Raw genomic sequence first — 9,514 nt, 5'->3', positions numbered from 1 at the left:
TGAAGTCCTGTTTTTTTACGAACATTTTACTACATTTATGAAAAAGAACTGTAATAATTGCCAGAATGTTTTGTTAAGTGCATTTTTATAAGTGCATTCATTATTTGTGGAATCTAGACACTGAAAATATTGTAAGTACTATAAATTAAATTTGATTATACTTTAGTGGAAACGTAATCGCATCCTATTTTCCTTATTCCATAAATTTCTTTGATAAGCATTTATGATACTCGAGTTTAATTCATGTTATTGTTTTATTTTTTACTAAATAGAATGAATTACACTATTTTTTATATGTATAATGAAATATATTACAAAAATGAATATAGTACATCAAACGTGTTATCGGCACAGTTTAATTCATTTTCGCGCCATATTATGGCTGTTTCATTTTGCTCAACTTACAGCCAATCAAATTCAAACATTTAATAAACGCATGTTACTTGAACTAGTTGAAAAAAGTCATTCCGACTGCAATGTTCTCTTAAAATTTAGGTTTTTAAGGTAAAATTTGATGTAAAGACACTGATTATTATTTATCTATTTACATACTAACATAATTTTCTTTTTTTTAGGTACGGTGGTGTATTACTTCACGCATAAAGAAGATATATGGATGTTCTCTCTTGTATGTTAACAAAATGACAGAACCAACTCCAACAATAGAAAAATCGAAGAAGATTACTGCCATAAATAAACAAACAATTCATAAAATTTGTTCTGGTCAGGTAAGATTAACCTATAAGTACTTACGGGATGTTTTAATATAAATTTGTTACCTCGCTAATATATAATATTTTTCTAGGTGGTGTTTGATCTGGCAGGTGCAATAAAAGAACTGGTAGAAAATAGTTTAGATAGTGGTGCTACATTAATTGATATTAAATTAAAAGATTATGGGAAAACATGTATCAGTATAAGTGATAATGGAAGCGGTGTTTTAGAGGAAGATTTTGCAGGATTGGGTATGTATGTAAAGATATCGATACATTTATAATTTATCTTAAAAAATTACTTCCTGTTCATCAGGACTGAAACATCATACATCCAAACTGAAAGAATTCTCAGATCTGACTGAAGTAGATACCTTTGGGTTTCGTGGAGAAGCTCTTAGTTCACTCTGCTCTTTAGCTGAATTAAGTATCATTACCAGACATTCCACAAGTGAGCATGGTTTTAAATTAGAATTTGATCACAATGGTATACTGCAAAAGAAAGAAGCATGTGCAAGAGAAGTAGGTACTACTGTACATGTTAAAAATATATTTAAGTGTCTTCCAGTAAGAGCAAAAGAATTTACAAGAAACCTAAAAAAGGAATATGCTCGAGCTATCCAAGTGCTATATAATTATTGCATAGTTTCTACTGATACAAAAATAACATGTTCCAATTCGGTATCAGGAAAATCTAATGTTGTAGTTACTACTACAAACTCCAGCAGTATTTTAAATAATATTAATATAGTGTTTGGCAAGAAAGCTTCAAACGGTCTTCTTAAACTTGAGTTACTACCTCCTGATGAAGCAACATTACAAGAGTACAATTTACGAAATGATGTAGCTATAGATTTTGAATGGGATTGCTACGTTAGCAGTTGTGATCATACTGTCGGACGATCTACACCCGATAGACAATTTTTTTATGTAAACGGTCGACCATGCGATCCTGCGAAAGTAAATAAATTAATAAATCACATTTATCACAAATATAACAATAAACAATATCCATTTATTTTTTTAAATTTAAAACTTAATAAACAATCGACCGATATTAACGTAACTCCGGATAAAAGAACTATTTTTTGTACACAAGAGAATTTAATATTAGCAGCTCTGAAATTCAGTTTAATAAGTAAATGGGATAAGTTACAAGGAAACTTGAATGTGAAACCTATATCTGAATTAAATTTTGGAACGAAGAGAGCAATTTCACCGGCGAACACAAATCCCCCAGCAAAAAGATTTCAGAATTTACAAACATCATCGAATACAGAACATTTAGATGAAAATAGTGTACAGTATGATAATAAAAATAAAATTATTGAATATGATAACTACAATGTACAAAATGATATATCGAATCAAACAAAAATATTGGATGATGCTGAAATGTCAATTAGTATGTTAACAATAAAACAAAAGTTTCAAGAAAAAGAGAACAATTTATCGAAGCTTGTTACCACGAGTACAAGAATTAAATATAAGGCACAATTGGAAAGTGCTAAAAATTCTGTCGCCGAAGATGAACTGAAAAGGGAACTAACGAAGGAATCTTTTCTTAAGGTTTACGTTTTATTAAGTAAATATATTAGCAATAAAATATATTACACAATCATTAAAAGTAAAATATTTTATAGATGGAAATAATAGGACAATTTAATCTTGGTTTTATAATAGCCCGTTTGGAAAAAGATCTATTTATTATTGATCAGCATGCTACTGATGAAAAGTATCGCTTCGAAAAACTTAACAATGAGACGCAACTAAAAACTCAGAAATTAATCGTTCCCAAAGCATTAAATTTGTCTTCTTTAAATGAAACAATATTAATTGAACACCAGAAAACGTTTGAAGACAATGGCTTCTTTTTTAAAATTAATCACGAAGGTAAAATAGTTAATTCAGTCTTTTTTTTTAAATTAATATTGCTACGAAAACATATTTGTACATTTTAGCCGAATCAGGACAGCGTGTAGAACTCACAGGAATGCCAGTCAGCGGATATTGGCAATTTGGACAAGAGGATATAGAAGAACTGATTTTTCTTATTAGAGAAGGTGGCGTGGAACATAAAGAAAATCGTATATACCGTCCAAGTCGTGTGAGGCAAATGTTAGCATCAAGAGCTTGTCGTAGTGCAGTTATGATTGGTACAGCTCTTAATAATAACGAAATGCAAAAATTAGTTACACAAATGGCGCAAATGGAAAACCCTTGGAGTTGCCCTCATGGTAGACCAACGATAAGACATCTATTATCATTACATCTTGTGCATAAATAAACTATATTTCTGAAGTTTGAATTTAAAAAATTTAGAATCATTATTCTAGAATTCTAGTTTAGGGTATTATTTTGATTGCAAATAACTTTTAAAACATTGTATTCTTAAAGAAATTAGTTTATTATACACTAATTGTACGAAATATGTTAAATCCTGAATGTGCTGTCGATATTACAACACCAGTACATTGAGGATGCCAATGTAGTTCTTTAATATCAGTTTGACCTTGATGTATAAATAACAACTGAGAAGGCAATTCCTTTAATTCATTATTTTCTGTGGCTTCCGATTGATCGGCTTCTACTGACAAATCCCATTGAGCAATCTGATCATCGGCTCCACCGGAAGCAAATACAGTAGCTTCTTGTGGATGCCATTCCACTGTTGTAACAGGTGAAGTATGCTGTTTAAATATGGCTAATGGACTTGAGCCACTAGAACCAAACTGGCGCAAATCCCATACACAAATCAATCCATCGTCACCGCCAGACACAAGAAACTGGCTTTCATTGCGATTCCATGAGATAACGTTAATGTCAGCAGTATGTGTGCCAGATGCTGTCAACATGCAAGCGGACTGCGGGCTTGATCTCGTATCCCAAATTTTAATACTGTAAAAATAATGTGAGTATGACCGATTATTTTATTGAATTTATAATGATATTAATTAATATATGATATATACCTTTTGTCAACAGAGCACGAAGCAAGCACATGCCTTTCATTAGGAGACCACTGAATATCTTCGACGCTATGTGGTGCGTGTGAATTGTATGGTCTTTGATCCACGTGCCATGTCGCGCTATTACCATTACTAATACGCCATATGTGAATATTTCCTTTACAATCACCAGAAGCTAAAGTACCTATTTCAGTTGGACACCAATCTAATCCATATCCTTCCGACAGATGTCCTTTAAACGTGAATAATGGTTTGATGCCTCCATCGTGTTTCTCACACTTCTTACGATAAGCACGAAGCATTTCATCGTTATCAAGTGCTTTTAATTGTTCATCTAAATTCCAAATATGTACACGACCCAATTCACTCCAACTTGCTGCAACAGTTGCGTCGCCGAGTTTAGCGTATCTGTTGAAACAAATGAAACATTATAAAATACAGGTATGAAGCTGCAAATATCATTTAGAAAACCAAATATATTTACCTAACTCTATTAATGCAACCCTGATGTTTGATTGGTGCAACAGACATTACAGGTGTATTTGTATCATCATCACTGTCTAGTTCATCATCATCTGAGTCATCATCAGAATCATCCTTGGTGGCATGAAGGTTTTTCATCTTCATAACCAGAAGATTATTAACATGCGTCTTGGCAGCTTGTGTTCCAGCAACAAGGTACATACTCAAAGGATAATTTTCTCTATTATTACCTAAGTCATCTAAGATTATATCAAAACTAAGACATGGTGCACCAGATTGTGCATGATGTAGAAGTCTATATGCTGATTTATCAACCACAAGTTCTTCTCCACTTTTCAGTGGTTGTCCAGGAAGGTATACTTTAGATTCGGTATTTTGATTTTCTTTTCCTTCAGTATCTTCACTTTCCATGGAGTCTTCTTCTTCTTCACTCTCACTGTTACTTTCCTCCATATTCTCGTTAATTTCATCCATCGGTTCGTCCTCCATTTCTTTAGGAATTTCTTTATAAAAGATAGTCATCTTAAAAAAGGTACATCTATAATGTTTAATAAGAATAATTTCAGTAAGTAAAACCTAACCTCGTGTATTTTCTAATGATTAAATAGAAAATGAATAAAAAGATATTCTACAAAATAATTGTAAAAGATTATTTAATTTTTAAGTAGGATCTTAAAGAGTTTTCAAGTTATTTGTTATTATAAATGGTAATTGAAAAGTTACCTCTCAATTTGTACAAACTCGACACACGTGAAACATAAAATGGCTAACCAACACACACTTAAAATTATATGGGGTTATGTGTGTGTCTGTTATATTATAAATTAATCTTTTTAATGACTTTTTCCATTTTATTTTATTGGCAACTTTTTGTGCGAATCAAATCATTTCAATTTGAAATAATACAAGTTAATAACATTGACAAAAGTGAGTTAGAATATTTCATTAACGACATCTGAGAAGTCATAGAAAATTTAAATACATAATTACAAAAAATGAAATCTACAAAATTCATGGTACATCCATGTATCTATATTTCATTTTACATTAAATAGCCTTTATACTAATTTCCTTTTTTTTACGGTTTATAAGAAGAGAAATGTTTATTTTTTCGGAAACGCATGTTCTAAACAATCCCTACAGCAATTCGTTAAACAATTCAGTCTGTAAACTACATACTGACCCATAGTATGCAAAAGGTAGTAACTGTTACAGAAACAAATTACAAAGCATTATCACATATCATCAAAAATCTTGTTTAAAAGAAATAAATGGTTGAGGTATAGATATGTTTCATTATGAAGTTTGTAATATTCTTTGAGTATATGCAAACAACATGAGAAATATTCTAATTGTGAAATCGTTTTTTTTTTTTTTTTTTTTTTGCATAAAACACCATCCACTTTACGTATGAAAATTAGGTACTTATTTGTACATGAAATATAAGCACTAATTGTTTCCCTGACAAGAATATGATAAAAATGAGAACTGAACATCAGCATAACTAATTGTTAGGATTTTAGGATCTTAGAATGATGAGAAACCCAGTCTACATTTTTGGGGCAGGGTGGCAGATTCACCTTGACCCCTAATTAGTTACACCAATAGAACCAAACTAGAAAAACTGTTCCTTTTAAGGAGTGATTAATAAACTAATCTGTATGAAAAAGCAATAACACTGATAATAGCACTGACAATGACAATAAAAATGGCTGTAATAGTGATAATGATAATAATAGTTTTTGCAGTAATGATAGTATAGCAATAGTAATGAAATAGTAGTAGTGGTGGTGGTGTGGTGATAATCATACAGTAGTATTAGTAGTATAATAACAAGATTCGGAATAATTTTACTACTAATCACAAAAGAAAAATAAGAAAGAAAACCAGAGAATGTACAAATAGTGTCATTTTACATACAAAACACAACCTTAGTGGTTGTTATAACTGTACGAAAGTAAATGAGCAGCAACAAATATTTAACATTTGATCTCAATCGTTTACGCAAATGGATGGTATTTAATATTAGCTATGTTTGTTCAGATGAGGATTGTTACTAGAATTATTCATCAACTGAATAGACGTTACGGTAGTATGCGAATGGTGAGGAGGCGAGATGTTAGGATTATATCGAGGATTAGTATTGTGGAGGCTGTGTATATAAGAACGCTGGACGGGCTTGTGCTGAGCAAGCTGAAACAAGGCCTCTGGTATAGAAAACCACTTTCGTTTTCGACCAATAGCACGTGAATCTTCCCATTCTGGCAGTTCTTCAGTTACACGCATAACCCATACCTGTGTCCTATGTTTGTGTTCCACATTCTATAAAAAGAAAAAAAAGATTATTTCTGCAATTTGTCCAGGGCTCTGATTATTGCATTTATATTATTACTTCAAATATGCCAAGACATCTGCCCAACTGCCCTAAAACCCCTGCTTCTTCTCTAACTTCACGTAATGCAGTTACTGCAGGTTCCTCCTCTGGTTCAACACCTCCACCAGGTACTATCCAACTATCTGGCCTTCGGCTGGATGTAACCAAAAGTACCTGACAAGAACCCAGGATCATACAAGAGTTTAGTTTATATGATATAATAATAAAGAAATAAGAAAAATATTGACTGATATTAGATAAATATTAGGATATTAAAATTAAAAATATCAACTGCCATCTGCTGGCTTACCTCATCTTCAAGATCGTTTTTGACGCAGATACATGCTGCTCTACGTCTATAACCTTCTGAATCGTAAATACGAATTGAATTTGGTTTTTCTTTCACCATGTTCGATTATTAAAATTACAAAATTATTCCATAAATTCATATTTGTCAGACGGCCAAGCAGGCCAATCTGTACGGTAACAGTGTTTTAACGTTATTTGGAGCCGACATATCTATACAGAATTGATTGTCAAGCTTCAACTGCTCACATAATTAATTTCAAGATTTTATCTATCGTCCGACAAACAGGACGATTTTTTGCCGAAATAATGCTATATCACGATACACACCACCAATGTTGTCCTTGTAGAAACTTGTTATAACCTCAAAACTTTTAAAGTATTCACTAGATAACAAGTAGCTCCCTCTAGATTAGATTTTTATTAGAATATTAAAAGGTGAATATTCAACAAGATTATTTCACAAAAATGTGTAACAAATAATCATTATACTCAAATTCAGAATACAGGAAAGATAATAAATTTCACAAGAGAATACAGTAATAAAAATAGATTGGAAAATCTTAACACTGTATTTGATAAAATCAGAGGACGTGTTGCATAAAAATTGATAGTTTTGATAACATTAGGGACAAGTATAGATATTTTACAGAAAACATAATAAATTCCATGAAAAATAAACCACTGAAATATCAAATGAAAAATATCAATATGCTCTGAAATTAGTATTAATAATCACCATGCTGAAACTGACAAAAGAAAGAAAATTTAATAATCAATACAAACAATATCCGTAGTCAGAAGCCTAACCTAATACATAAGGGTTATTAATCTATTTATAAATGAAGAGAGGAAATATACAGTTAAAGTTTATTTATTATTGCTTTTTAAAATAAAAAATGATTTGTAAATTTTACATACAGTTTTAAGGTACAACAGATTGAATCTTAAAGTTTTCTATGATCTATTTAAATATATAATTATTACTAAATCATTTGCAAATTGTACAATTTACTATTTACATAAAAGGGATTACAGGTCAGATCTAACACCAAATCCAGGTCCTGGTGGAGGAGATGTCAATGATGTTAGGCCACCTGCAGGATCTGCTGCAAATCTAGGTGAGTTTTGAGGACCCGGTGGTGGTCTTTCTCCCTTTTTCAATGCATTTATTATAGTAGTAGCACTTTCAGGAGTTAAGTCTTCCTATAAAATAAATTAACATATGTTGATGCCAAAATAAATTAACAACTAGATTATACTTACATAGTAATCATCATTCACTTGAAACATTGGTGCATTAGCACAAGCACCAAGACATTCTACTTCAGAAACTGTAAATAATTTATCCTGAGACATTTCTCCAATTTTACAATTTGTAGCTTTGGTTACAGCATCTACAATAGAATCAGAATCTCTCAACCAACATGGTGTACATGTACAAATTTGCACATGATACTTTCCCATTGGCCTTCTATTAAACATTGTATAAAATGTGGCTACTTCATAGACTCTCATTTGTGGTAAATTCAATATTTCTGCTACTTTGTGCATAGCAGAAATAGGTAACCATCCATGTTGACGTTGAGCTAAATCCAAAAGTGGTATCATTGCACCACGTTTATGTCCTTCAGGATACATTTTTAACAGAGCTTCTATACGTTTTTTGTTTGCTTCATTGAATTCAAAGGGAATTTTTGGATTATCCACTTCACTGTCTCTATGCTATAAAAATTAATTAATTAGTATTAGTGTGATACAAAATATAGATACATGTGACATATAATAATACTTACTACAAATAACTGGTCTGATGCGCGATTAGCCGATGTTTGTAATCCTCTAACATTTTTACAATTCTATTTAATAAAAAAAATACGTAATTAGAAAATACTTATATTAGTATAATATGTACAGTAGAATATAAATAAACAAGTTTGAAGGTTACATAAGGTGATAGAAGGGGTTATATAGCATATAATATTAGAACGTCAGTAATATTTAACTCACATAAATAGCACGGACTGATCTGGAAGTGAGAAACATCTTTACGAAGTTGCTCTATACTTATCAACAATAATATTTTGTACTTTACTCCACTATTTTTTAATTTATATTTAAATCGTAGTACGGAACAAATTAAATGGCATTCTATATTAGAAGCGCCATTAACAAACTACTCGACATCAGCGCGGTTCATAGTTTAGTGGCAAAATTTTTAGAGTTAGTACCAGGCGCTTGCCGCTAGGTGGCGTCACCGTCGTGAAAGTTGGGGCGGGGGGTGCTGCGCTCCCCTACTCCTCGGCACTCAGTGCGTCGCCGACTTCGTCCATGGGAGGATTGTTTTATTAAGAGTTTCTCCCAATTATTTCCACATATTGTGTGGCTCCCACGTTCTCATACTGCGGGTATCCGGAGAGCCCACAAAAGAGATAAAACTCTCCCAAAATCATTCTCTTTTTTGACAAATAATTCATTCTCTTTCATAATTGATTCTTAATCTATACATATACCCAAAGCAACTTTCTAAGCCGCCCCTAGAGAGACGTAAAGCAGATTTCTGTAAAAAAAAATAGGGATTCTCCTTCCGCTGGGCTTTAATGAGGTCTTTTTAATTTTATCTAACTTATTAACATACGAATTTGTTATATTTCCCGAAGAAACTTATA

At 31.8% G+C, this 9,514-nt stretch overlaps 4 protein-coding genes across 4 annotated transcripts; 1 reads left to right on the top strand and 3 right to left on the bottom strand.

Moving 5' to 3' along the window:
- Nucleotides 1–312: 312 nt before the first annotated feature.
- On the top strand, nt 313–5,558 carry Pms2 (mismatch repair endonuclease PMS2). The gene is made up of 7 exons (XM_034326721.2): nt 313–504; nt 576–728; nt 806–965; nt 1,030–2,282; nt 2,357–2,606; nt 2,675–3,624; nt 3,699–5,558. The coding sequence occupies exons 2-6, from the start codon at nt 642–644 to the stop codon at nt 2,998–3,000; spliced, it is 2,076 nt and encodes a 691-aa protein (XP_034182612.1). The 5' UTR covers nt 313–504; nt 576–641; the 3' UTR covers nt 3,001–3,624; nt 3,699–5,558.
- l(2)09851 (WD repeat-containing protein 1 l(2)09851) lies at nt 3,122–4,687 on the bottom strand. The gene is made up of 3 exons (XM_034326722.2): nt 4,167–4,687; nt 3,686–4,090; nt 3,122–3,611 (listed from the first exon to the last, which is right to left on the bottom strand). Exons 1-3 carry the CDS (start codon nt 4,685–4,687, stop codon nt 3,122–3,124), a joined length of 1,416 nt encoding a protein of 471 aa, XP_034182613.1.
- Aps (diphosphoinositol polyphosphate phosphohydrolase 1 Aps) lies at nt 5,495–7,242 on the bottom strand. Its single transcript, XM_034326728.2, has 3 exons — nt 6,850–7,242; nt 6,558–6,713; nt 5,495–6,487 (listed from the first exon to the last, which is right to left on the bottom strand). The coding sequence occupies exons 1-3, from the start codon at nt 6,946–6,948 to the stop codon at nt 6,191–6,193; spliced, it is 552 nt and encodes a 183-aa protein (XP_034182619.1). The 5' UTR covers nt 6,949–7,242; the 3' UTR covers nt 5,495–6,190.
- Nucleotides 7,243–7,703: 461 nt separating this feature from the next.
- Nucleotides 7,704–9,044, bottom strand: ND-24 (NADH dehydrogenase ubiquinone). Its single transcript, XM_034326726.2, has 4 exons — nt 8,856–9,044; nt 8,642–8,704; nt 8,112–8,570; nt 7,704–8,051 (listed from the first exon to the last, which is right to left on the bottom strand). Exons 1-4 carry the CDS (start codon nt 8,889–8,891, stop codon nt 7,878–7,880), a joined length of 732 nt encoding a protein of 243 aa, XP_034182617.1. The 5' UTR covers nt 8,892–9,044; the 3' UTR covers nt 7,704–7,877.
- Nucleotides 9,045–9,514: the final 470 nt, after the last annotated feature.

Source organism: Osmia lignaria, chromosome 3 (genome assembly GCF_051020975.1).
Source record: "Osmia lignaria lignaria isolate PbOS001 chromosome 3, iyOsmLign1, whole genome shotgun sequence".
Taxonomy (NCBI): Eukaryota; Metazoa; Arthropoda; class Insecta; order Hymenoptera; family Megachilidae; genus Osmia; species Osmia lignaria.
Note: the sequence above shows the minus strand (reverse complement) of the source record. Positions and strands in the feature narration are given on the sequence as shown.

Bases quoted from the DNA above. Each gene is read 5' to 3' on its own strand.
- Pms2 (XM_034326721.2), top strand. From the start codon at position 642: ATGACAGAACCAACTCCAACAATAGAAAAATCGAAGAAGATTACTGCC. The intron at 2,283-2,356 runs GTTTACGTTTTA...AATATTTTATAG, and splicing joins CGAAGGAATCTTTTCTTAAG to ATGGAAATAATAGGACAATT. The intron at 2,607-2,674 runs GTAAAATAGTTA...TGTACATTTTAG, and splicing joins TTTTAAAATTAATCACGAAG to CCGAATCAGGACAGCGTGTA.
- Aps (XM_034326728.2), bottom strand. From the start codon at position 6,948: ATGGTGAAAGAAAAACCAAATTCAATTCGTATTTACGATTCAGAAGGT. The intron at 6,714-6,849 runs GTAAGCCAGCAG...GGTTCTTGTCAG, and splicing joins AAAACGATCTTGAAGATGAG to GTACTTTTGGTTACATCCAG. The intron at 6,488-6,557 runs GTAATAATATAA...TTCTTTTTATAG, and splicing joins GATGTCTTGGCATATTTGAA to AATGTGGAACACAAACATAG.
- ND-24 (XM_034326726.2), bottom strand. From the start codon at position 8,891: ATGTTTCTCACTTCCAGATCAGTCCGTGCTATTTAT. The intron at 8,571-8,641 runs GTAAGTATTATT...TAATTTTTATAG, and splicing joins CATCAGACCAGTTATTTGTA to CATAGAGACAGTGAAGTGGA. The intron at 8,052-8,111 runs GTAAGTATAATC...TTTATTTTATAG, and splicing joins AAGTGAATGATGATTACTAT to GAAGACTTAACTCCTGAAAG.